Consider the following 25,222-nt stretch of genomic DNA (forward strand, 5'->3'; position numbering starts at 1 on the left):
AAATTATTTCTCAGTTCCCAAGCCCAGATAATGAATGTTACTTTCTCAAAATGGATAATGCTATACCTTTCTCTTGTGCGAGAACTTAGATTTATCTATCTACTTGTCGTTGCTGGACCGGTTCCATTTCACGTCTATACAGTCCGATCCATCTGCGCTGTTGGCCAGAGAACTGATCTCTCTGCCTGTCTGCCTCCCTGCTCCTCGCCTACCCTGGTCTATCTCTCCCATTCTGGACAGGTGCCCTCACCACTCTCTCTCTCCCCGGAGCTTTGCTCGCCTACATCCTACGCATACATCACTGACTTTTTGTTGGACTATTTGAATAGTGACTTTTAGGGCAATAAACAAACATGATGCTGTTGTTCCTTTTGCTGGTGTCTACCCTGGGCTTTTACAATGTTGGCGATACTTTTAGAGCCCGTTGCACTGTGAATGAGGAAATATGTATCCCAAACAATATGGGAGAAATTGGACTCCTGTGCTTTCATGTCAGGACTGTTTTCTTGGTATTTAACTATGTCTCTGGACTTTACACATCTCCTGAAATATGTGGCGTTAAAGAATCTGTTGACTATGGATTCTCATTCAAGTGCTGTCTGTAAATCCAAATGTTGCAACCCTCGATCTAGACTTGCCATTATCTTGCTGCTTCTATTGTCTGGAAATGTGCAGTCTAACCCAGGTCCTGACATTCTTACCCCTGCCGAATTAAGTAGTCAGAATGGCCTGAAGTCTTGATTTGTGAATAAAAAGATAAAAACTACCGACCCTGATGTAGTTATACTTTCTGAAACCTGGCTCAAAAAAATCTATTACAGACAGAATTATTGGCATAAATGGTTACAATGTTTTTCATACAGATCATAAATCTAAGGGTGGTGGGGTTGCTGTATACGTAAAAGACAAGTTCTCGGTGGTCGTTCTGACTTCTGTTACTAAACCTAAGCAATTTGAATATCTGTCTGAACCTAAACCTTGGCTCATCTTTAAATATTGTTGTATCTTGTTGTTACAGACCTCCATCTGCTACTGTTGGCTCTCTGGATTGTATTTTCGAATTGTTATCACAGAATGTCAATTCTGAGTTTGTCCTGATCGGCAAGACCTATATCAACCTTCTGAATCAGGACTGGTTAACATCTAGCTCTGATCAACTCAAAATTCTATGCAATACCTATAATCTCACTCAGATTGTCAACAGTGTAACTAGGTTGAATATAAAATATCCTCTGAAATCCTCTATGATTGATTAGATCTTAACCAATACTCATTGTTTTAATGCTTCTGGTATTTTTGCAAATTACATAAGTGATCACTGTGCTCTTGCATGTGTGAGAGATTCTTAAGAAATCTCCACGTGTCATTACAAAAAGAAACTGGAAGCGGTCTGATATTCGAGTTTTTTACATGATGTATCTAGCATTGAATGGAATAGAATGGAATTAATTCCTGATGTTGAACTAGCCTATTCTTACTTACACAACACATTCCAGGATGTATGCAATAGGCATGTCCCTCTGGATTAAGGGCAGAGAGAACCCTTGGTTTACCAAGGAATTTACAAAAATCACAAGGGAACGAAATGCTGTGGCTAAAGCAAGAGGGACTGTTTTGGCAGATGATTGGATGGCTTTCAAACATCTTCGAAATATGGGTGTGGCTATGATCTGTAAATTGAAAACAGACCACTACCTGAAATCTACTTCACATAATTTGAATAATCCATCCAAATTTTGACAAGTAGTGAAAGGTTTGGAGTGCAAAAAATATACACAGCTTCCCAAATAATTGGTAGACACACAGACTGTAACTGAGAGAACCTCCATTCTGAAAGCTTTGAATCAGCATTTTTTAGATGCAGGCAGTTTATTTGAAAAGGTCAAAGGTATAATTGAGCCCCTTATGAATTTACCTGACACCCCTGTGCACTCCTTCAACAGGTTCTCCTTTTCATCATTGTCTGTTTCGGAAATGTGTAAAGCCCTGAAAGAAATTGATGGTAAAAAAATCACCTGGCCCTGATGAACTAGACCCCTGTTTCCTACACCTAGCTGCAGACATCATTGCTCCCTCATTAACTTGTATTTTTAACCTCACGCTTGATGTTAAGGAAATCGGCAAGTTATGGAAATCAGCTTTTGCACTGCCTCTCCTGAAAGGTAGAGATCCTTCGCTACTTGACAACTATCGACCCATATAAAAATTGTCAGTACTGTCAAAGGTACTGGAGTTCTTAGTTAGTAGGCAGCTAAAGGCCTACTTCCAAGAAAACAGAATCTTAAATGGAATGCAATCAGGTTTTAGGTCTGACCACAGCACTTTTTCAGCAACAATGAAGGTTTTAAATGACATCCACTGTGCTCTTGATAAGAAGTTAATGTCTTTATTGATTTGTCTAAGGCTTTTGACACCGTGGACCATGCTGTATTAGTACAAAGGTTTAAATGTCTGGTCGTGCTCTAGATTGGTTTATAAATTACTTTTAAAATCGTCCACAATGTGTAATGGCGAATGGATGTAAATCTGATTCCATAGAGGTGTGCGCAGGGTTATATTTTGGGTCCACTGTTGTTCATTTTGTATAACAACAACATTAGGGATCTTATTGAAACAGCGGATGTTCATTTTTATGCAGATGATTCTGTTCTTTATTCAAGTGGTAATAGTTTATCTTTAGCTTTTGAAAATGACCAGAGCATTTAACATCATACAACAGAATCTGTATGATTTAAAGCTGGTTCTAAATTCAGGTAAAGCAAAATGCATGGTATTATCAATGCCAGGCATAATCATGTCATTTCTACATTGACTGGTCATACTATAGAGCAAGTTAAAGTTTACAAATATTTGGGTGTGTGGGTTGATGATAAGCTGAGCTTCACTGCACATGTAGAGAACTTGTTAAGGAAGCTCAAACTGAGAATAGGTTTTTATTACTGGCAAAGGCTTGTTTTTCTTTGGAAGCCAGGAAGGAGCCGGTACGATGTACATTTCTGGTGGTTTTAGATTTGAGTGATGTTATATATATGCAGGCTACCCTGAGAGCACTTGATTAAGTGTATCATGCAGCCCTTACAAATCAAAAACGACTAACACATAATTGTGATCTCTACAGCGCTGTTGGCTGGTCGTCATTGACCTTGCGTAGGCTTAAACACTGGTAAACACTGATTTACAAAGCCATATTGGGTAACATGCCATTTTATCTCTGTTCTTGTTTAGACAGGTCGGTAAATAAATATCAGTTACGGTCCCATTCTCATTTGCTTCTAACAGTATCAAAAATTAGAACAGGTCATGGTAGAAATAGTTTTAGTTACTTAGCCCCGTGGTCCTGGAATTCTCTCCTGAACATTTTAAAGTTTAATGATCTACTTTTGTTGGTGGAGTTTAAACACTTGATCGATGTATACATCATAGAAGAGTGTAATTGTCGTTAGGACAGCTGTTTTTAGTCAATACTTTCATGTTTTTAACGTAATTTGTAATTGTTGTACTGTATTGTGTGTTTATAGTTTTGTTTAATGCTTTGTTTAATGTTGTGTTAGTGTATGGGTTTCTAAACTTGAACCAATTTAGAAACCCTTCCTCCTCTTGAACCTCCTCATGTAACTGCGTTCATCTGTTGAAAGAAGAGAGTCGGACCGAAATGCAGCGTGTAGGTTACTCATGACTTTAATGAAAGAAAATATGCGGTACAATGAAATAACTGAAACTAAATACAAAAACAACAAACGGAACGAGAAACCTATTACAGCCTATCTGTTGACTACAACACAGAGACAGGTACAAACACCCACGAAATACAAAGCGAACTCAGGCTACCTAAATACGGTTCCCAATCAGAGACAACGAAAAGCACCTGACGCTAATTGAGAATCGGCTCAGGCAGCCAAGCCTATACCACACCCCTAATCAGCCGCGATCCCAAAATATACAAACCCCAGTATGAATACAACATATAAACCCATGTCACACCCTGGCCTACCCAAACATATAACAAAAACACAAAATACAATGACCAAGGCGTGACAGAACCCCCCCTAAGGTGCGGACTCCCCGACGCACCTCAAGAGCATAGGGAGGGTCCGGGTGGGCATCTGTCCATGGTGGCGGTTCTGGCTCAGGACGTGGACCCCACTCCATTAATGTCCTAGTTCCTCCCCTTCGCATCCTGGGATAATCCACCCTCTCCGCCGACCATGGCCTAATAGTCCTCACCCAGATCCCCACATAACTGAGGAGCAACTCGTGACAGAGGGGCATCTCGGGACAGAGGGGCATCTCGGGACAGAGGGGCATCTCGGGACAGAGGGGCATCTCGGGACAGAGGGGCATCTCGGGACAGAGGGGCATCTCAGGACAGAGGGGCAGCTCGGGACAGAAGCAGCCCGGGACTGAGGGGAAGCCCGGGACTGAGGGGAAGCCCGGTACTGAGAGGAAGCCCAGTAGAAGATTCAGGTTGACTGGCAGATCTGGAAGATTGTCTGGCGGCGCTTGGCTGACTGGGAGCACTGGCGGCGCTGGGCAGACTGGGAGCACTGGCGGCGCTGGGCAGACTGGGAGCACTGGCGGCGCTGGGCAGACTGGGAGCACTGGCGGCGCAGGAGAGGAGAAAGGCTCTGGCTGCGCTAAACAGGCGGGAGACTCCGACAGCGCAGGAGAGGAGAAAAGCGCTGGCTGCGCTGAACAGGCGAGGCGCACTGGAGGCCTGGTGCGTGGTGCTGGAACTGGTGGTACTGGCGCGAGGACACGCACAGGAAGCCTGGTGCGGGGAGCTGCTACTGGAGGACTGGTGTGTAGAGGCGCACTGGAGCTCTTGAGCACCGAGCCTGCCCAAGCTTACCTGGCTCGATGCCCACTCTAGCCCGGCCAATAGGAAGGGCTGGTATGTGCCGCACCTGGCTCTGCACCCGCACTGGAAACACTGTGCGCTCCATAGCATAACACAGTGCCTGCCCGGTCTCTCTAGCCCAACGGTGAGCACAGGGAGTTTGCACAGGTCTCCTACCTGGCATAACCATTCTCCCTTCTAGCCCCCTCCCAATAATTTTTTGGGGTTGCTTTTCCGGCTTCCAACCGCGTCACCGTGCTGCCTCCTCATACCAGCGCCTCTCCGCTTTAGCCGCATCTATTTCTTCCTTGGGACGGCGATATTCTCCCGGCTGCGCCCAGGGTCCTTTTCCGTCTAATATCAACTCCCAAGACCAGAAGTTCTTATATTGCTGCTCCTCACAATTAACAGGGAGAGTAGGCTCAGGTCTGATTCCTGACTCAGCCACTCTCTCTCTGCGCTCTCCCCCAATAAATATTTGGGGGTTACTTTCGGTTTTCGCTCTGCGTCGCCGTGTTTTCCTTTTAGACTCCATTCGTCTATAGCCCTCTTCGCACTGCTGAAGCGAATCCCAGGCGGGCGCCTGCACTCTCTCTGGGTCGGCCGCCCACCTTTCGATTTCTTCCCACGTCGTATACTCCATGCCTTTACCTTCCATAACGTCCTCCTTTAGCTCCTGCCAGTTATCTACGTCGTTGCCAGTTACATGCTGCTCGGTCCGTGAGAGGTGGGTGTTTCTGTAACGGCGTTCGTCTGTTGAAAGAATAGAGTCGGACCGAAATGCAGCGTGTAGGTTACTCATGACTTTAATGAAAGAAAATACGCGGTACAATGAAATAACTGAAACTAAATACAAAAACAACAAACGGAACGAGAAACCTATTACAGCCTATTTGTATACATCTTTAATAAAGATCAAAATACAACACACCAAACGAACTGTGAAAACCTAACCAGCTTATCTTTTTTTTATTTTTTATAAAAAAATAATTTATTATCTTCAATACCATTCATTCTTTAACTCATAATTTACACACATACACAAATAATGGTATTTTAAATATACTAATTAAACTAAACATAAACCCCAAACAAAACCTCAGAGGAGCATCTTCCCTCCCAGTCACCCTCCAAATTCCTCTCCCTATCTCCCCGTCCCTAATCTATCCTCTTACAAATCTAAATGACACCCAGCCCTAAACCCCCCTTCCACCTCTCCCGAGCAGCATGCTGCCCCCACTTCCTCTCCTCCCTCTTCATCCTCCCCCTCAAATCTCCTTCCACCCTCCTCACTATCCCTTCCACCCCCCAATCTCTCCCTGTCTTCAAATCAAATCAAATGTATTTATATAGCCCTTCGTACATCAGCTGATATCTCAAAGTGCTGTACAGAAACCCAGCCTAAAACCCCAAACAGCAAACAATGCAGGTGTAAAAGCACGGTGGCTAGGAAAAACTCCCTAGAAAGGCCAAAACCTAGGAAGAAACCTAGAGAGGAACCAGGCTATGTGGGGTGGCCAGTCCTCTTCTGACTGTGCCGGGTAGAGATTATAACAGAACATGACCAAGATGTTCAAATGTTCATAAATGACCAGCATGGTCGAATAATAGTAAGGTAGAACAGTTGAAACTGGAGCAGCAGCACAGTCAGGTGGACTGGGGACAGCAAGGCGCCATCATGTCAGGTAGTCCTGGGGCACGGTCCTAGGGCTCAGGTCCCCGAGACAGAGAAAGAAAGAGAGAATTAGAGAGAGTATATGTGGGGTGGCCAGTCCTCTTCTGGCTGTGCCGGGTGGAGATTATAACAGAACGTGGCCAAGATGTTCAAATGTTCATAAATGACCAGCATGGTTGAATAATAGTAAGGTAGAACAGTTGAAACTGGAGCAGCAGCATGGCCAGGTGGACTGGGGACAGCAAGGAGTCATCATGTCAGGTAGTCCTGGGGCATGGTCCTAGGGCTCAGGTCCTCCGAGAGAGAGAAAGAAAGAGAGAAGGAGAGAATTAGAGAACGCACACTTAGATTCACACAGGACACCGAATAGGACAGGAGAAGTACTCCAGATATAAAAAACTGACCCTAGCCCCCCGACACATAAACTACTGCAGCATAAATACTGGAGGCTGAGACAGGAGGGGTCATGAGACACTGTGGCCCCATCCGAGGACACCCCCGGACAGGGCCAAACAGGAAGGATATAACCCCACCCACTTTGCCAAAGCACAGCCCCCACACCACTAGAGGGATATCTTCAACCACCAACTTACCATCCTGAGACTAGGCCGAGTATAGCCCACAAAGATCTCCGCCATGGCACAACCCCATGTTCTGCCTTGCTTCCCACAGCCCCCCGTTTAAAGAGACTCATGAGAAGCCAGAGCAGAAACCTGTCCCTATCCGTCCCTCTCGCTCGCCCTACACCCCTCTCTAACCTGGCCCACGTCAATACAAAATCCCCCTTTACCAAACCTAACAACCCCCGTGCCCTAGCCCATACTACTCCGGCAAAGGCACAGTCCCAAAAGACATGGCGCACAGTCTCCTCCCTGCCACAAGAGGATCTTAGACAGGTGGGGGATTGCACCAAATTATACCGGTACAAGATGGAACGTACCGGCAAACACTTATGAAGGCTCAACCAATTCAGGTCCTTGAGCCTGTTATCCAGACCCCGCGCCTGCACTCCCTCCCAGACCACTTCCGAGATGCCCACTACAGGCGCTGGACTCCCTGCCTTTCTGACCTCCTCGTACAGGTGCCTGTGATCTAAACCTACTCGGGCAACTTCAACCTCAGGGTGCGCACGCAGCCACTTGGCCGCATGACCAAAGTGCCACGGCAGCTGTTCCGCCCGAGGACCCGTGTTAGACCACACCATTATGCTTCTCGCCTGATACGAGAAAAACACCCGCAGGAGGTAACCGGACGGGTGTATCACTGGCTGAGCAAGCTCCGTTAACAAGAAAGAAACAAAAATTGTGTCCAGCTTGAGGGGGAAATGTGGTACCCCCCTACCTCACTCCCCGATGGGACAGATCATGCGTGCCCTGGCGACCCACTCGCACCTGCCACTCCACATAAACTGAAACACAAGCTTCACTAGAGGCCTTCTCAGACAAGCCGGCAATGGGTAGATGTATGCCAAATACAAAAGAGACGGCAACACATCCACCTTTAGGACCAGAACTTTGCCCATAAAAGACAAATACCTAGCTTTCCACATTGCTAGCTTCCTCTGTACCACTGCGATACGCATGTTCCAGTTTAGCGTCGCTGAGCCGGAGGCCTCAAAATGGACCCCGAGAATCCTCAGGGCCCCCTCACAGAGAGATAACCCCCCAGGCACATCCGTTCTAACGCGCCATCTTCCGAAAAACTTGACGGAAGACTTTGCATGGTTCAGAACTGCTCCCGATGCTCGGGTGAAATCCCCAAAGATGGCAAGGGACCTTGTCAGGCACGAGTCCTTGCACAACAGCAAGGAAGTGTCGTCGGCGTACTGCGTCATCTTAACACGCAGCCCACCACTTCCAGGGATCAGCAAACCTTCCACCCCTGTGTCTGCCCTAATGGCAGCCCCCAGAGGCTCCATGTACAGAATGAAGAGGAGAGCCGAGAGTGGGCACCCCAGCCTGACCCCAGACGAGAGGTCAAAAACGTCACCCAAGTGACTATTTACACTAACTCGGCACCCTGCTCCGACATATAATGTACGAATCCATCCTATAAACTTCTCCCCAAATCCTAATCGACCTAACACTCTGAATAAAAAGGATCTATTCACGCGATCGAAGGCTTTCGCCTGATCTAGCGCTGCTACCATTAAAGGAAGACCTCTATCTTCAACCCAAGCGATGGAGTCCCTGATTAACTGTAGGTTCCATCTAATAGAGCGACCCTCTACCCCGCACGTCTGATCCTCATGAACGACGTAGTGAAGGGCTGTGCGCAACCGGTCTGCTAAAACCTTTGCAAGTAGCTTGTAATCTACACACAGCATGGTCAACGGCCGCCAGTTGCCAAGGTCTGTTACTTCCCCCTTCTTATATAAAAGTGACAGCACACCAACAGCCATTGATCCCCCCGGGACCCCCGTCTCAAGGATGGCCTTCAAGACTTCGAGGACCACTGGACTAAGTATACCCCAAAACTTGAGATAAAACTCAGCCGGCAGCCCATCTATCCCAGGCACCTTCCCTTTTCCCATCCTCCTAAGAGCGCTCTCAACCTCTTCTAGTGAGATCTGGGCCTCTATCACTTCTCTAATGTCCTCCGGCAACCGCCTGGACAAGTGTTCTAAAAACACATTTCCCTGCTCTACATCTATTTCCCTTTCCTTAAATAAACCTTGGAAATGATCAGTTGTCACCCTGACCATATCCTCTGGTTCTCTAACTATACTACCATTTTCTTCCCTAACACCATGCATTACCTTCCTACTCTGTCTTGCCCTAAACAACTTAAAGAACATAGCAGAACAAGTCTCATTATGTTCTAGAAAGCCACTATGCGCACGCTCAAGGAAAGCTCGAGCCTTCCGCTCCTGCAACTCCCTGAGCTGCGCCTTTAGGGTTGCGGATCTCTACCAGTCAAACGACCCGCCGAGGTTGCCTGCCTCGTATTCGAGTTCAATTAACCTCTGGATACGATCCACCTCCCTCCTCTCCTCCCTTTTTTTCCTCTTGCAATACCCTATTATAAAAGCCCTAATCCTCACCTTAACTAATTCCCACCCCTCTAACACCCCCTCGCACATGGACCGGAGGCCCTCAAGGCTCCAAAAGAAACCATAAAACCTGTCAACAAAAGCCTGCTCCTCCAGCACATCCCGATCTAGCTTCAAGTACCCTCTACCAAAGAGGCAGACTGGCGACCCCACCTGCAGGAGCACCCCGTCGTGATCCGAAAAGAAAACAGGCAACAGCCGCCCAGACAACTTACCCAAAGACCTGGGTACAAAAATATAGTCGAGCCTCCGCTCAACCCCCCTGGAGTTGCGCCATGTAGGACCGTCCATTTTCGGAGTAGTGTGCAGACCACCATCTACCAGACCATGGCAAGCCATTAGCCTGGCAATGGCGCCCGCACTGCTATCCCCCCCTCTTCCTAAATCTGTATTAAAATCCCCCTATCACTAATTTCCTATTTGTGACACACAGGGGCGTCAGACAGTCCACCATCTCCCTCCTGTCTGCCACCACCTGTGGCCCATACACCACCACTAATCTAAATTTACAATCCTTTATAGTGACATCCACCCCTATAACCCTCCCCTGCATTACCACAAAAGAATCCTCCACTTTTACCTCCCTGTGCCCACACAAAATCCCTACCCCGATGAGTGCACCCCCCAACACCCCAAACCGACTCCCCCTTGTCCCACTCCCTCTTAAACCTAATAACATCCCCTCCATCCCTCAGGTGAACCTCCTGTAAAAAACAAAAATCAAACCCCACACCCTCCAAATAACTAAAAACCGCCCTCCTCTTAACAAAATCCCTTAAACCCCTTACATTTAAACTAACAAAAGTAAAATTAGACTCAATGAAAAAAAAAACATGTAATACACTCAAATTCTAAACCCAGACAGAAAAAAACATAAGCAGGAGACTCACCCGATGCTCCCCTGCTCCATATCTACCGGTGAGAACACCATCCGTAATCCCGACATCCCCCCCCTCTTCCTCCATCACACCATCCCAGGATGCAGGAATAGTGTTTGGCTCCTGGGTGCCCTGCACCCTGGGTCTACCCCCACAATCCTCCCCCTCCCCAGTGTTGCAGCTGGTTTGGAAAAAAATTGGGGAGGCTGAGTCTCCAAACAAAAAACTCCCCACCTCCTCTTGTACCCAGTCCTGAGTCTTGTTATGTGTGTCCCCACCCAACAGAAGTTGAGGGCCTGGGGAAACCAGCAGCAACCCAGAGGTTTCTCCCGCCCCCATCACTCTCTTGGCCATCCCTTCCTCCTCACTGTCGGCCAATCGCCCCCTCCTCTTCATACTCTTCTTTGGTGATGGCGGCAGTGGAGAGATACCACCCCCCCCCGCCAGCTCCTCCACCATACCCCTCATCTCTTCCACCAGGGCACTTTCCCCCCAGTCCACTTTCTCTTCCACCGTCTCCTTCCCCACCACTCCTCCCTCGCTTTCTTCTCTCTCATGCTCCTCCACTCGGTTGCCTTCTTCCGCCGCTTTTTCTGGTTCTCCTACTCCCGTGCCTTCCGTTTCCTTCTCTCTTCCATCCGCCACTTCTGGCTCCTCCTCCTTCCTTGTGGCCTTCCCCTCTGGACCTGAACTCTGGTCATGGGGCGTGCTTCCTTCCCCTTCTCTTCTTCCCCCATCACCCGCTCCTGCTCCCCCCCCAGCCGCAGACGCATATGGCCTCTGATGGGCCGGGCACCCCCTCCACAGGTGTGCTGACGAGCCACACCCATGGCACGTCTTAGGCTTGTCACAATCCCTCGCCTCGTGATCCTCAGATGCACAAAATCTGCATTTTCTTGCACTGCATGGGGCGAATATGTGACCGTAGGCCATACAGCGCCTGCAAAATGGGGGCTGACGTGCATAAAACAACGTCCCCCTGTCAGCCCCTAGGGAGAACATAGCAGGAGGATGGAGGTAGCCACCATGTCCCCTTGGGTCCTCTCTGAGGAGGGCCTGGAAGCCTCTCCTCCCATTCCAAAACCCAAGGGAGTCTTTGAGGTGCCTTGCTGAGGAGACGTTATCCATGTATCTCCCCAGAAAAGCCCTCACCTCTTCGTCCTTAACATAAGGGTTGTAAATGTTGACAGTTACAACCCTAAAGTTATTCTTCGCCAGGCTTGTTATTTCATAGTGGCACATCGGCCTCTCACCTCCCACCGCTCTTGCCCTTCTCAGTATATCATCGTGTTTTTCCTCTGTATATAGCGCCACGTCGTATGCTCCCTCCAACGAGTTGCCTTGGAAACAAAACACGTCCTTCACCATCAGCTTTAGAATCCCCATCAATATTATCCTTCCAAAGGATTCCCGTCCTAAAGGCTCCATCTCCTTTTCCTTCCAAGCAAATCGAATCGTGTTGGCCAGCCCAATCCCAGGGACCGACCGTGTAGATGTATTTAGCACCATCTCCGCAAGGAGAATGGCGCTCGTTCTCTTTTTCCAAAACAAGTAAAAAGAAAAACCAAAGTGACCGCGCCTATCTGGTGACTACAACACAGAGACAGGTACAAACACCCACGAAATACAAAGCGAACTCAGGCTACCTAAATACGGTTCCCAATCAGAGACAACGAAAAGCACCTGACTCTAATTGAGAATCGCCTCAGGCAGCCAAGCCTATACCCGCTTTGGATAAAAGCGTCTGCTAAATGGCATATTATTATTATTATTATTATTATACCACACCCCTAATCAGCCTCGATCCCAAAATATACAAACCCCAGTACGAATACAACATATAAACCCATGTTACACCCTGGCCTACCCAAACATATAACAAAAACACAAAATACAATGACCAAGGCGTGACACCTCAGGGCTTTGTTGCAGACCTTCAATAATAAGAGGTAAGATAAATGTTAGTTGCATGTATTTGAGAAGACTTGAGTGTCCCAGGGAAGCATGACCATCAACTACTATAGAAGGGGCACCGAAATCAAATCTCACTTAGGGTCCCAAATCATCTTGAGCTGACTTGTGCTCCTGTTTTATGTGGAAATAAACTTTAATGGAAGTTGTCACAAAATAACTGAGTTTGTCCGTTGTTGCTATCTGCACTGTAATGCACTGTAAACATTTTATTTGATAAAACATTCAGCCTATATTCAGTCAGCAAAACGGACTTTAAAAAATTCTAACAAATTGAGTAATCAAAGTAATTACTGACAGATTGATTTTCAAAATAGTTGTTAGTTGCAGCTCTAAATACAGTACTAAAACACATTTTTAAACAGCTTTTACTTAATTTACCTGAATAGTGTAGGCTCGCAAGAATAATAAATTAGGGCAGCAACAGTTGTGCAAGCCTCCCCAGTCATGTCATATACTGCCCTTCCCAGCCTGCCACCATGACAAGTAACCTAAAATACCTGTGGGAAACACTTGTCAAGGTGGGTGGCAGAGCAAGCTAAATGTTTTGAAGAGACCCTTTAAGGCAGCCGTCCAGTAAATAATGCATGAAATATCCCAAAAGCCTGATTATGTCAGTTTCACCTGTCTTTGTGCTTGCCTCCACCCCACTCCAGGTGTCGCCCATCTTCCCCATTATCCCTTGTGCATTTATACCTTTGTTCTCTGGTTGTCTGTTGCCAGTTCGTCTTGTCAAGCCTACCAGCATTTTTTTCCATATTCCTGTTTCTTGTTAGTTCCTGTTTTATAGTTCTCCCGGTTTTGACAATTCTGCCTAAAATGAGCCTGCCTGCCGTTCTGTACCTCTTGACACTGCCCCGGATTACTGACCCCTGCCTGCCCTGACCCTGAGAGCATGCCTGCCGTTCTGTACCTTACAGACTCTGCCCTGGATTACTGACCTCTGCCTGCCTTTGACCGGTCATTTGCCTGCCCCCTGTTCCATAAATAAATATTTGATATTTCAAACTGTCTGCATTTGGATCTTATCCTGAGGTCAGATAGATTATTAAAAACACCCTTTTGCATACAGTTTAAGTGAGCAAAAATGTCCTCAGAGTGAATATAGGTTAACAACTGATGATGCCCCCTCTTTCAACAAATCTTGCAAGGAAACATGCACATTTACCTCAGACACAGATGCGTATTTTAGAGACTGGCACTAAGTGATAAATTAAATGGAATGTAGGCTAAGTAATTCTATTACATTCAATTATATTATATGATTTCCAATTAACTTTTTCAGTAGCAGTAGTAATACCTCCACCTTGTTGGAAATAGGAGAACAAAAGCATTCCAGACAGACAAGGAACATATTGAGTGGTATTCTGCAGGCCAAAGGTAGACCAGAAGGGTGTGCGTCTCCTAAGCTCTTTACTCGCTCTACATGGGCTTGCAGTCCTGAGTTGGAATGCAGCCTGGACACAGGAGCCCTTCAAGAAAGACTAGAAATCAAATTTATTGAGCAGCACAGGACACTGGCCTCTGGAAAGCTTAGTTTATTCTCTTCAATGCATGTTCATAGCAACATTTAAAAAATGTGTTCCGGCTGGTGAAATAATGTGTCAATGTACAATGCCAGGCTGACATTGACCAGTGGAAGCTGGTGGGAGGAGCTATAGGAGGACGGCTCATTGTAATGGCTGGAATCGATTAAATGGAACAGTATCAAACATGTTTGACTCCATTCCAATATACCATTCCAGACATTACAATGAGCCCGTCCTCCCATAGCTCATCCCACCAGCTTCCGTTACGGAAAAAGCCTGACATTGCAATAATCTGAGACAGCGCTCAGACGTAAAAGTATTTCTCCGCCATGTTGGAGTTAACAGAAATATGGAATTACAACATAAATATTCCCTTACCTTTGATCTTTCATCAGAATGTAGTGCAAGGAGTCCTAGTTCCACAATAAATTGTTGTTTTGTTCCATAATGTCCATTACTAGTGTCCAATTAGCTACTTTTGCTAGCACGTTTAGTTCACATGTCCAAAAGCTGGCGCTGGTCCAGGCGAACTCGGACAAAAACTCCAAAAAGTTATATTCCAGGTCGAATAAACTGGTCAAACTAAGTAGAGAATCAATCTTCAGGATGTTATTATCATATATATCAATAACGTTCCAACCGGAGCATTTGTTTTGCCTACAGAGTAATGGAACACAAGGTCATGTAATGACTACTGAGTGTAACAAGGAACTGGCATTCTGACAGACCAGTGACTCAAATAGCTGCCATCCGGTCCCACATCACATTAGAGGCTTCATTCCACGTTCTACTAACTGTTGACATCTAGTAGAAGGCGTAGGAAGTGCGAACAGATCCATATTTTATTTGGATGTGAATAGGCGATGAGTTGAAAATCAACCAGCCCCAGAATTTCCACTTCCTGTTTGGAAGTTTGCCTGCCCTATGAGTTCTGTTATACTCACAGACATAATTCAAACAGTTTTAGAAACGTCAGAGTGTTTTCTATCCAATAGTAATAATAATATGCATATATTAGCATCTGGGACAGAGTAGGAGGCAGTTCACTATGGGCAAGCAATTCATCCAAAGTGAAAATGCTGCCCCCTATCCCTAAATGTTTAAGCTGCAGCTGGCTCAGAACAGAGCGGCACATCTTGCTCTTTATTGTAATCAGAGGGCTGATATAAATACTATGCATGCCAATTGTGCATTGTCTCATGGGTCTCCTGGTCGCCACAGAGCCTGGACTCGAACCAGAATGTTCGAGACCAGTTAGTCTAGTTAGCACTGCGCCGCAGTGCCTTAGACCACTGCGCCACTCGGGAGGCCCCGGGAAGTTACTCTCTAACAGGATCCATACAACCCCTGGTGGACAGATGGCCTGTATTAGTAGGCCTACACGTGAGGCTTGACGTTAGCCTACTCTCCATCCGGCTGTAACTGAGCTCTCCTAGATAGCCATGGCTGTATGAATCTTAGACTGTACATAAGGTTAGGTATGAATATATGTGCAGTCAGACAGGTGATGAGGTGACAGGGCCAGAACTGTCCAGCGAAGTTAGCTACTCACTTTCAAGAAGATTGTTACTGAACTCTGCTAGCCAGATGGCTGAGACTGGGTCAGTAGTACTAGTCAGTAGTCAGTCATTACATAGATGTGATAGAACCCATACTCGGAAATGTGATGGGAACCCATACTGCAGTAGAAGCTTCGTCGCAATCCTGGATATCTCAACAGAGACATAATCTCAAAGCCAGTCATACACCAAATCATCCAGTAAAGTGCAGTAGGTTTATACAGGAACAGACACGCAGGCCAGGCAATATTCATCATCAGTAATCGAGGGTCGACACAGAAATAGAAACACAGACTTAATGAATGATTAAGAGAGTGGGGTGAATCATGGATGGAATGGAGTTTAGAAATGGAAATTTAATGGATTTAGAATATGGGGGATTTGAGGTAAGGATATCTTAACTTAAATCTTCTACTATAACAAATATAGTGTTTTATAATTACAACGTTTTATATCATGGGAAGGAAAACCCCTCAAATTATTTATTGGGTTATTTGCAAATGCAGAATTCTTTATTTTCTCTAACACTGACATTACATTTACATGTACAGTATAACTTTGACGTCTGAAAACCATGAAACATTCTGGTACAGCTCACATTACAGATTTCCCTTACAATTCAAACGCTGCATTGAGAAAGGCCTTCCAGTTGAGGATTCAGGCATATATAATGGGAAATATGATTTGAGACGCACATCATGCAATGCCTTGTGTATCTTTCAATCTTAGTAAATTGTGTTGAAGACAATAGTAAAGGCACTGTTAATATTGTCAATCATTGCTCATTATCTTTTTTGCTTTGTATTCAACAGAAATAGATTGTGTTCACAGTACATGTAAGCTAATCTTTAATGTAAAATCATAAATAAATAGTCCCAGGTCCAGTGGTACTGATGTTGCCATGTTCCATTTATGCTATTTTTTCCTGTGATAATTTCATAAAATTATTGGGATTAGGGTAAAAAATGTATCATAATTTTGATTAGACATTAAACTGCATTATTCACTCTAACCTGATGAAGGGAGGTTCAATAAATACTCTAGCTGGGTGTTGTCCTAATCAGGGTGTCTGATCAGTGGTTAGGGTGTGACCCCAGTCACCTGATGTTGATCCAATGATGTAGGTGAGACAGGAGAGGATCAAGACAACACATCCAGCACATCAAAAACGAATTATTACCTTATCAATACAGGCTTACGGGATTAACATTTAACATTGAGATAGCAAATAAGAGCATTAACAATATACACAAATGTTGTTTGTACTTATGTATTATCATAGACTTTATGTTAGAACTGTGATTCAAATTAAGATACAAATGGACCCAGGCAAACTCATGAACATTTACTATGGAGTTCTAGAATGTTTTACTTGATTCCAAAATAGCCAAACTTGTCTTTCACATTTTGGAAAATCTGGGCTTGAATCAAATAATTTTCTGAAATAGATTACGGTTCAACCTTGTTCTAACAATACATGTTTGGTGAAATCATATCGTTTTTTCTACATCTAAAACTTTCCCTCCCTCTTGCTCTGAGAGAAAGCAAGAGTGAAATAAGAGAGAGCAGCATGGGGACATGGAAGGCTGGCCTGAGAGTCAAACCCCTGGGAGGACCCTGACCATTTGGCTTGATGTTGAATAAACACAAATGTGTCTCCCCCCTCTAAAAACAGGCTCTCCTCTGCCCCATGCTGATCCTGTTTATGTGTTTTAGCCAGGTTTCTGTTTTAAGTCCAGGTGCTAAACACCTTCCCTCTGAGATAAGAGATGATTAATGCCTTTGAATGAGCAACGGTTTAATGGCTCAAAGCTTAATTAAGCTGTGGATGGACACACTCACCAATGGGATCCGACAGCATATATACAAGGTCCAGCCCAGCCAGACAGCTGAGATGAAAAGAAAACTCCATATTTTGGATATCATCCCTTTGATGTGAATGATGACCCCCGCCTTTTAGGCCCCATCCCTGTCCGCTACCACCATGGAAATTTGATTAGTTTGCCCTTTTTAATTCCGCACCACTTGCAGAGAGGGTCCTTGGGCTGGTGGTGACAATTGTGACCAAAGCCTGATCCCATATAAATATCAGAGGGTGTGGAAACCAGCAGGCCATTCGGTCAGGAACTAGCTATCAGGGAAGCTGTGCTTTGAGGAGGAACCATAAGGGAGCATAAGGAGTATTTACCATGGATATACTGCTGCCCTACCTACTGCTCATTCTGTGGGCTCTCAACGTAGCCTGTAAGTACTGTTGTTTGTCTTTCTCGATTTGACCATAAAGCTCAATGATCTACTGATGGACTTCAATCAACATTAAGACTTTATAATTCATTTTGATACACAGTAGAACCCAGGCACTGGTACAGAGACCAGCCGTATGACATGCTGATGTGTATCTGTGTCTGATACTGGCTGTTTGATTTAAACTGTTTGGTTTTTCAGAACCTTGTTGTGTGATGTGCTATATTATATATAGCTATTATGCTATATGTGAGAATATTGTATGTCACTTTATTATTAGGTAGTGTCCTGGTACTGGCCATGGCCACTAAGGTCTAGGCCTACATATAGGAGTGCTGATCTGGGATCCGTTTTGTCTTTCAAATTGTAATTAATGGAAAGGGAGGATCTGATCCTAGAGCAGCACTCCTACTCTGAGATATTATACTTGACCAAGGAATCAGAGCCCTGACAGCTCAGGAATGCTGATGTCACCTTGGACTGCTATACAAGGTGTTGATGTGTCTATGTTTATCTTATCCAGCAGCTTCCTTGTTGAACAAACATGTGGAGCACAGGAACCCGTTTGCACTGAGAGCCTGCTGCAAGAGACAGAGCCACTTTGTTTACATCGGCCAAGGTAAATCAATGGTAAAGCACCATAAAAGGGCAGCACTGTCTCATTCCCCATACATGACTTCTAAAGTGATACTATCAAAGTCTAGTCCCATACTGAAGCCAACTCTTCCCAAGGGACTAGGCTACTACAATACAAAGTCTTCCAAAAACCCTTGACTAAAAATTTCCTTGTTTTATCATAGACTTATCTCCCCCTATTCAACAATATTTGTCAGCAGAATTATGTGGTTTGAGAAATGCAAACAAAATGACATCTTCGTATAAATTAGTGTAAGATACATGCTTCCATAGTGACGTTTAGGAGCTTACAGAATTTGGGGTGAGAGAAATTGGGGGGCTTAGCAATGATTGTTGTTATCATGGATTGTTTACCTTCTGTCCTCAGACATCTCTGGTAGTCCTGTGAGTGTGGATGTGGGGATGTGCAGGACTCACTGTGGGGGAGAACAAAGCAGGACATCACATGAGGCTGGACAACAGCAGGGCTATTCCAAACATTCCTCCATGTTGGAATACTTCAGAAGCAAAAAAGTAAGTGAGCAGTTCCTCAAATGACCAACAGAGAGCGCTACAACTTCAGGATTGTAAAGAGTTTAGGAATTTTAAGGAATTAAATCAGGCATCCTTATTTGAGAATTTGATCAATAAAATACAAACATATATTCGATGAAGACAAAACTAACTTTTTTCTTAGTTAAATATGGTTACTTGTTACATTAATAGGGACATTATTATCTCAACATTAGGGTGCTGAGACCCTAACACCATTACAACTTAATAGGCATATAGTCTTGACTAAAAACATCGAAAAGTTTTCTATTTTCCCCTTTATAAAAGGTAAGGGTCCGCAAACCTACCACTCCAATCAGTGCCAAGGGTTCTGGTCAGGTTACGTCCTGCGGGGTGAACCATAACTGTGAGCCGACCGGGGTGAGGGTGGACCAGATGCTGCTGTTCAAGGGTCCCCGGGAGGTGGAGGTCATAGAGGAATGCCACTGTGAAAACAAACTGACCCAATGTGTCCGGGTTCCGGCGCTCAAAACCTACTTCTTTAAGACCCCATACGAGACTGTCATCGATGTGGGAAGCTGTTCGGGTTCGAAAGGTTCTCCAGGTGTGTAGGCTTGATATCTTTCTGAAGGACTACAAAAACAGCCAACATTTTGAGAAGGGTCTGACCGCGTCCAGGGAAGAAGTGCCTTCTCTTTCTGTTGTTTCCCGGCTACTTCCTCGGTCTACGGGTCGACTGTAGCATTGTAGCTAAACCTAACCCTGATCCTAACCTTAACCTAATTCACCCAACCTGTTATGTTAGTTCTCCTAACCTGCTCTGCTAATTATCCTAACCTTATACATGAATTATCCTAACCTGCTACATTAGTTCTCCTAACCTACTACGTTAATTATCCTTACCTGGAACGTTAATTATCCTAACCTGACAAACAGGGGGCTTGGTTTCCCTGGGCTGTTCTTCCCTGGGCGGTTCTTCCCTGGAGTTTCCAGGATGCGGTCCGCAGTCAGCCCTTATTGAAACTTTATGGTTGCAAAAATGTAATGCGTAAAAAAAACATGTATGGGAGATAATGTACAATGAGCCTAAAAGTATTGCTCGCATAGGGGTTAGGATTGAGCCCAGAAGGAGTAGATTATTATTTGTGTGTCATTGCTGTAATACATGGTAAAACATTTTTTATAGCACTCATTGTTGTACCAACAATTTGCACACACAAATACGTTCCTATTGGTAAAGTTCTAATAATAATTCAGTGGTAGCATAATTGCAAAGTCCATATCACAGGACGCATGGAAGACAATAGCATTTGAATAAGAAATGTCAGACAAACAGTTAATGGACACAGAGCTCATGAAACAGACAATCATCATGGTTCATGATCATGTTCAGAATCTAAGTAACTCTAATAATATTGAATAACTATTTCCTTCTCAGATGGGTTCTCCTGCGTGCCCACTAAATTTGACTCGGCCTTGGTGAAGACCCCTAACAAGGTAGACCTGGTCCAGACAGTGGAGGTCTGTGAGCTGAGTAAGAGCTGCTATAGAGTTCCCTACATGGAGTACTACTATGAAATAGTCTATGATGCTAACGGAGTCAAAGAGGAGAAACTCAAGGTGAGCTCATGTTCTGGTATCTTGTCTTTTTATTAGCAACGCCCCGCCCTGTCAATATGCCACTCTAGCAATATATCATTTTCTTTTTCATAAAGAAATAGCAAAAAGAAAAGCTTGCACTAACACCTATGCCTTTTTTCCTTGTCTTTTGGTCTCATTCTTTATAGAAACTGTTTTGCCACTCTTCTTTTTTTTAATAATGAACTTTAAAGCTATGCACAGACTACCTAAGATGAACCCTTATCTGATCTTATTCATTTATCAGCTAGGCAGCTTCACACCAATCAGATGTTTGATCAGAGAGCAAAGGAAGTTAGTGATTCCATCTGAGTGTCAGACACACTAACAAGTCACCTCCATTTGTCAGATAGATCTGTAAATAAAAGATCATTGGCCCACTTTAATAAATTTCCCCCGCACATCCAATCCACTCCCCACTGGTTGGCACCGCACAGACAGACACAGCAGGTGTGAAATGCTGTACTCTTAATGTACACGTCTGTGACTGCTCAAAAAAAGTAATGTCTGTCTCTTTGGCTGGGAGATAAAGAGATGGCTATAGTCTCTTCAATGGGTTCAGCTCCAAAAAAAATTTAAAAGTTTAACTGGATGGATGCTATAGTATGCACAGTGGCCTTTTCTGGGGCACAATGCAAACAAAACACTTACAGTGCCTTCAGAAAGTATTCACAGCCCTTGACTGACGTCTTATTGGGTTACAGTCTGAATTTTAAATGGATTAAATGTAGATAATTTTTTGTCACTACACACAATACCACAATGTCAAAGTGGAATTATGTTTCTGAAAATGTTTACTAGTGAATTACAAATGAAAAGCTGAAATGTCTTGGGTCAATATGTATTTAACCCTTTTGTTATTGTAAGCCTAAATAAGTTCAGGAGTAAAAATGTTCTTAACAAGTCACATAATACGTTGTATGGACTCAGTCTGTGTGTAATAATAGTGTTAACATGATTTTTGAATGACTACCTCATCTCTGTACCCCACACTTATAATTATCTATAAGGTCCCTCAGTCGAGCAGTGCATTTCAAACACAGATTCAACCACAAAGACCAGGGAGGTTTTCGCAAAGAAGGGCACCTATTGGTAGGTGGGTAAAAAAATGTAAAAAGCAGACAATGAATATACATTTGCTCATGGTGAAGTTATTAATTACACTTTGGATGGTGTATCCAGTCACTACAAAAATACAGTCATCCTTCCTAACTCAGTTGCCGGAGAGGAAGGATAAGGCTCAGGGATTTCACCATGAGGCCAATGGTGACTTTGAAAGTTACTGTGATAGGAGAAAACTGAGTATGGATAAACAACATTATAGTTACTCCACAATACTAGCCTAACTGACAGAGTGAAAAGAAGGAAGCCTGTACAGAATAATAAATATTTCAAAACATGCAATAAGTTTGCAATAAGGCACTAAAGTAAAACTGCAAAAAATGTGGCAAAGAAATTAACTTTATGTTCTGAATACAAAGCGTTATGTTTGGGGCAAATCCAATACAACACATCACTGAATACCACTCTTCATATTTTCAATCATGGTGGTGGCTGCATCATGTTATGGGTATGCTTGTCATCTAGGCAAAATCCTATAGGAAAACCTGGTTCAGTTAGCTTTGCAACATATACTGGGAGACAAATTCACCTTTCAGCAGGACCATAACCTAAAGCACAAGGCCAAATATACACTGGAGTTGCTTACCAAGACAGAATTGAATGTTCCTGAAAGACAAAATATTCCTTAGTGGGCTAGTTACAGTTTTGGCTTAAATCGGATTTTAATTATATGGCAAGACTTGAAAATGACTGTCTAACAGTGATCAACAACCATCTTGACAGAGCTTGAAGAATTTTTAAAATAATAATGTGCAAATATTCTACAATCCAGGTGTGCAAAACTCTTAGAGACTTTCCCAGAAAGATTTACTGCTGTAATCGCTGGCGAAGGTGATTCTAACACGTATTGACTCAGGGGGTTGAATACTTATCTAATCAAGATATATTAGTGTTTATTTTTTACAGATGTTAGATTTTTCCTACACTTTGACAATAGAGTATTTTGTGTAAATCGTTGACAAAAAAAATGACATTTAAATCCCACCCACTTCGTAACACAACAAAATGTGGAAAAGTCGAAGGGGTGTAAATACTTTCTGAAGGCACATGCATATATAAGAGCAAACAAAAAAGACATAGGGTTCACGTGTGTACAAGGGGGTTCAACATTTTCAAGTCTTGCCATAGATTTTAAAACTGATTTAAGACAATACTGTAACTAGGCCATGAAGGAACATTCCATTTTAGGCCTCCCGAGTGGCACAGCGGTCTAAGGCACTGCATTGCAGCGTCACCACAGACCCTGGTTCCTTCCCAGGCTGTGTCACAACTGGCCATGATCGGGAGTCCCATAGGGCGGTGCACAATTGGCCCAGCGTTGTCCGGGTCAGAGGAGGGTTTGTCCAGAGGGTAGGCCATCATTGTAAATAAGAATTTGATCTTAACTGACTTGCCTAGTTAAATAAAGGTTAAATAAAAAAATTATTTAAAAACCTCAACCTGCAGCATCTTCTTGCTTAAGTAAATAGTTTTTATTACTATTGTTTAAGACTTTATTTTAAGTATTTAAAAAAAGTGCAATATTGTTTGTTGACAAAGATAGAGATGACAAAATATAGTTATTTAACTGATCTAGGTCTGTTAAATTGAGCATATAGGCCAGGAGTATTCAAATCTTGCCCTACGAGGTCTGGACTACTGCTGGTTTTCTGTTCTACCAGATAATGAATTGCACCTACCTGGGGTCCCAGGTCGAAATAAGTCTCTGATTAGAGGGGAAAAGAGGGAGAAAAAGAAAAAATGCAGTGGAACTGGCTTCAAGGTCCTGATTTGAATTTGAGGGCAATAGATCTTCTGCTACCCCCTCTCACTAAAGGTGTGAGGAGAGCAAACACAAATGGTCTTTGCAGGTGTTGAATCAAAGCATTTAACATAGACCCCCCCTCCCGCCCTGCTGGTGGGTTGGCCTGGCTGTTTTTTTCAGCCTGTGGTGATTTGATTGCTGATGGCATTGTCTCTGTATTGCTAATGTTCCAACAGGAAATAGACGTGGGCAGATGTTTAGGAGGCTGCACCACAGGAAACCGCTGTCTTCTCAGGTAAGCTGAACACATGCAGCTGCTCCCTCCCTCCCGGAAGCACTCCAGCCCTCCTCTCTTCTCCTCCTCCATCATTCTACCACCCCTATCCTAACAACTGCCTGCTAGCTTATAGCTCTAACACTCTGTAATACCCATAAAGTGTAGCTGTTGTGGTTTAAATACGGCTTGTTTGGTTTGGTGATTTCGGTGTATATTTTAGGGATAAGTCTATATTTTAACATTTGAAAGTGTGTCTACCAGAGAAATAGATAGGACTTCAGTATTTGGAGTGCATTTTTATGACAAATGTTGTCTTACAACTTCTGTTTTCTCACTCTGTATTGCAGGAGCCACTCTGATTCCGAAGTGTGCTATCTGTGGGCAGAGAGACCCACCAACTCTTGTGTCCCTCGGGGCTACGACAGCCACATGTCCCTCAACCAGCATGGCCAGATACATACAGTTCTCTCCATCTCCTCTTGTTTCTGTCAGTCCTGAACCAGTCCTCAGTAGGATGCCCTCTAGTGGAGCAGAAACACACTGATATCCCCTGAGAACAAGAAGCTACTGCCCTGTCAGGTCCAGAAACAACCCCTATAGCCTCTAACCCTTAGCAAGTAATGTAGATCTCAAATACTTTGATAGGTAAAAGCAATGCATGATTGTAATGTAACTTGCCAATCCACTTGTCTATCCAAATGCAGCATTGAAGTGCCACACAGTGCCCAAGGATTAGGGGCTAGGGATTATTTTTGTGTGGGGTCTTCAAATCGTCCTTGTTTTAGACTGCAGTCCTATACCATTCATTTCTCCAGTGTAGAGCTAATGATCTCTCTGCAAAAAATTGCTAAAGATATTCTTGTATTGTATGTAATATATGTATAAAATAATTTAAATAAAATGTATTCCAAAACTATTAATCAACTGGCTATCAGCCATCAAATTATTGAATGAACCTCAAACTGGCCCATTATTCTCCCACCAGTCAACATCGGGACACACCTACTCATTAAAGGGTTTTTCTTTATTTTTACTATTTTGTACATTGTAGAATAATAGTGAAGACATCAAAACCATGAAACAACACATGGAATCATGGAGTAAAAAGTGTTAAACAAATCAAAATATGTTATATTTGAGATTCTTCAAAGTAGCCACCCATTGCCTTGGTGACTGCTTTGCACACTCTTGGCATTCTCTAAACCAGATTCATAAAGTAGTCACCTGGAATGCATTTCAATTAACAAGTGTGCCTTGTTAAAAGTTAATGTGTAATTTATTTCCTTCTAAATGTGTTTGAGCCAATCAGCTGTGTTGTGACAAAGTAGGGGTGGTATACAGACGATAACCCTATTTGGTAAAAGACCAAGTCTATTTTATGGCAAGAACAGCTCAAACAAGCAAAGAAAAAATGACAGTCCACCATTACTTTAAGAAATTAAGGTCAGTCAATGTGGAAAAATTTCAAGAACTTTGAACGTTTCTTCAAGTGCAGTTGCAAAAACAATCAAGCGCTATGATGAAACTGGCTCTCACAAGGCCCGCCACAGGAAAGGAAGACCCAGAGT

General features: G+C 43.9%; 1 protein-coding gene across 2 annotated transcripts; it reads left to right on the forward strand.

The window, feature by feature from the left end:
* Nucleotides 1-15,204: 15,204 nt before the first annotated feature.
* On the forward strand, nt 15,205-24,557 carry LOC124040834. 2 transcript variants are annotated; one of them, XM_046357936.1, is made up of 7 exons: nt 15,205-17,745; nt 18,272-18,364; nt 18,749-18,894; nt 19,201-19,477; nt 20,312-20,493; nt 23,614-23,672; nt 24,002-24,557. In XM_046357936.1, exons 1-7 carry the CDS (start codon nt 17,691-17,693, stop codon nt 24,150-24,152), a joined length of 963 nt encoding a protein of 320 aa, XP_046213892.1. In that variant the 5' UTR covers nt 15,205-17,690; the 3' UTR covers nt 24,153-24,557. The 2 variants fall into 2 exon arrangements, with proteins under 2 accessions (XP_046213892.1, XP_046213891.1); XM_046357935.1 differs by having other exon boundaries at nt 15,206-17,745; nt 18,269-18,364.
* The last annotated feature ends 665 nt before the right edge of the window (nt 24,558-25,222 follow it).

The sequence above is a fragment of the Oncorhynchus gorbuscha genome, linkage group LG08, assembly GCF_021184085.1.
Source record: "Oncorhynchus gorbuscha isolate QuinsamMale2020 ecotype Even-year linkage group LG08, OgorEven_v1.0, whole genome shotgun sequence".
Lineage (NCBI taxonomy): Eukaryota > Metazoa > Chordata > Actinopteri > Salmoniformes > Salmonidae > Oncorhynchus > Oncorhynchus gorbuscha.

Coding starts and splice junctions, on each gene's coding strand:
- LOC124040834 (XM_046357935.1), top strand. CDS start 17,691: ATGGATATACTGCTGCCCTACCTACTGCTCATTCTGTGGGCTCTCAAC. Junction 20,494..23,613: donor TCAAAGAGGAGAAACTCAAG/GTGAGCTCATGT, acceptor ATGTTCCAACAG/GAAATAGACGTGGGCAGATG. Junction 23,673..24,001: donor GGAAACCGCTGTCTTCTCAG/GTAAGCTGAACA, acceptor TCTGTATTGCAG/GAGCCACTCTGATTCCGAAG.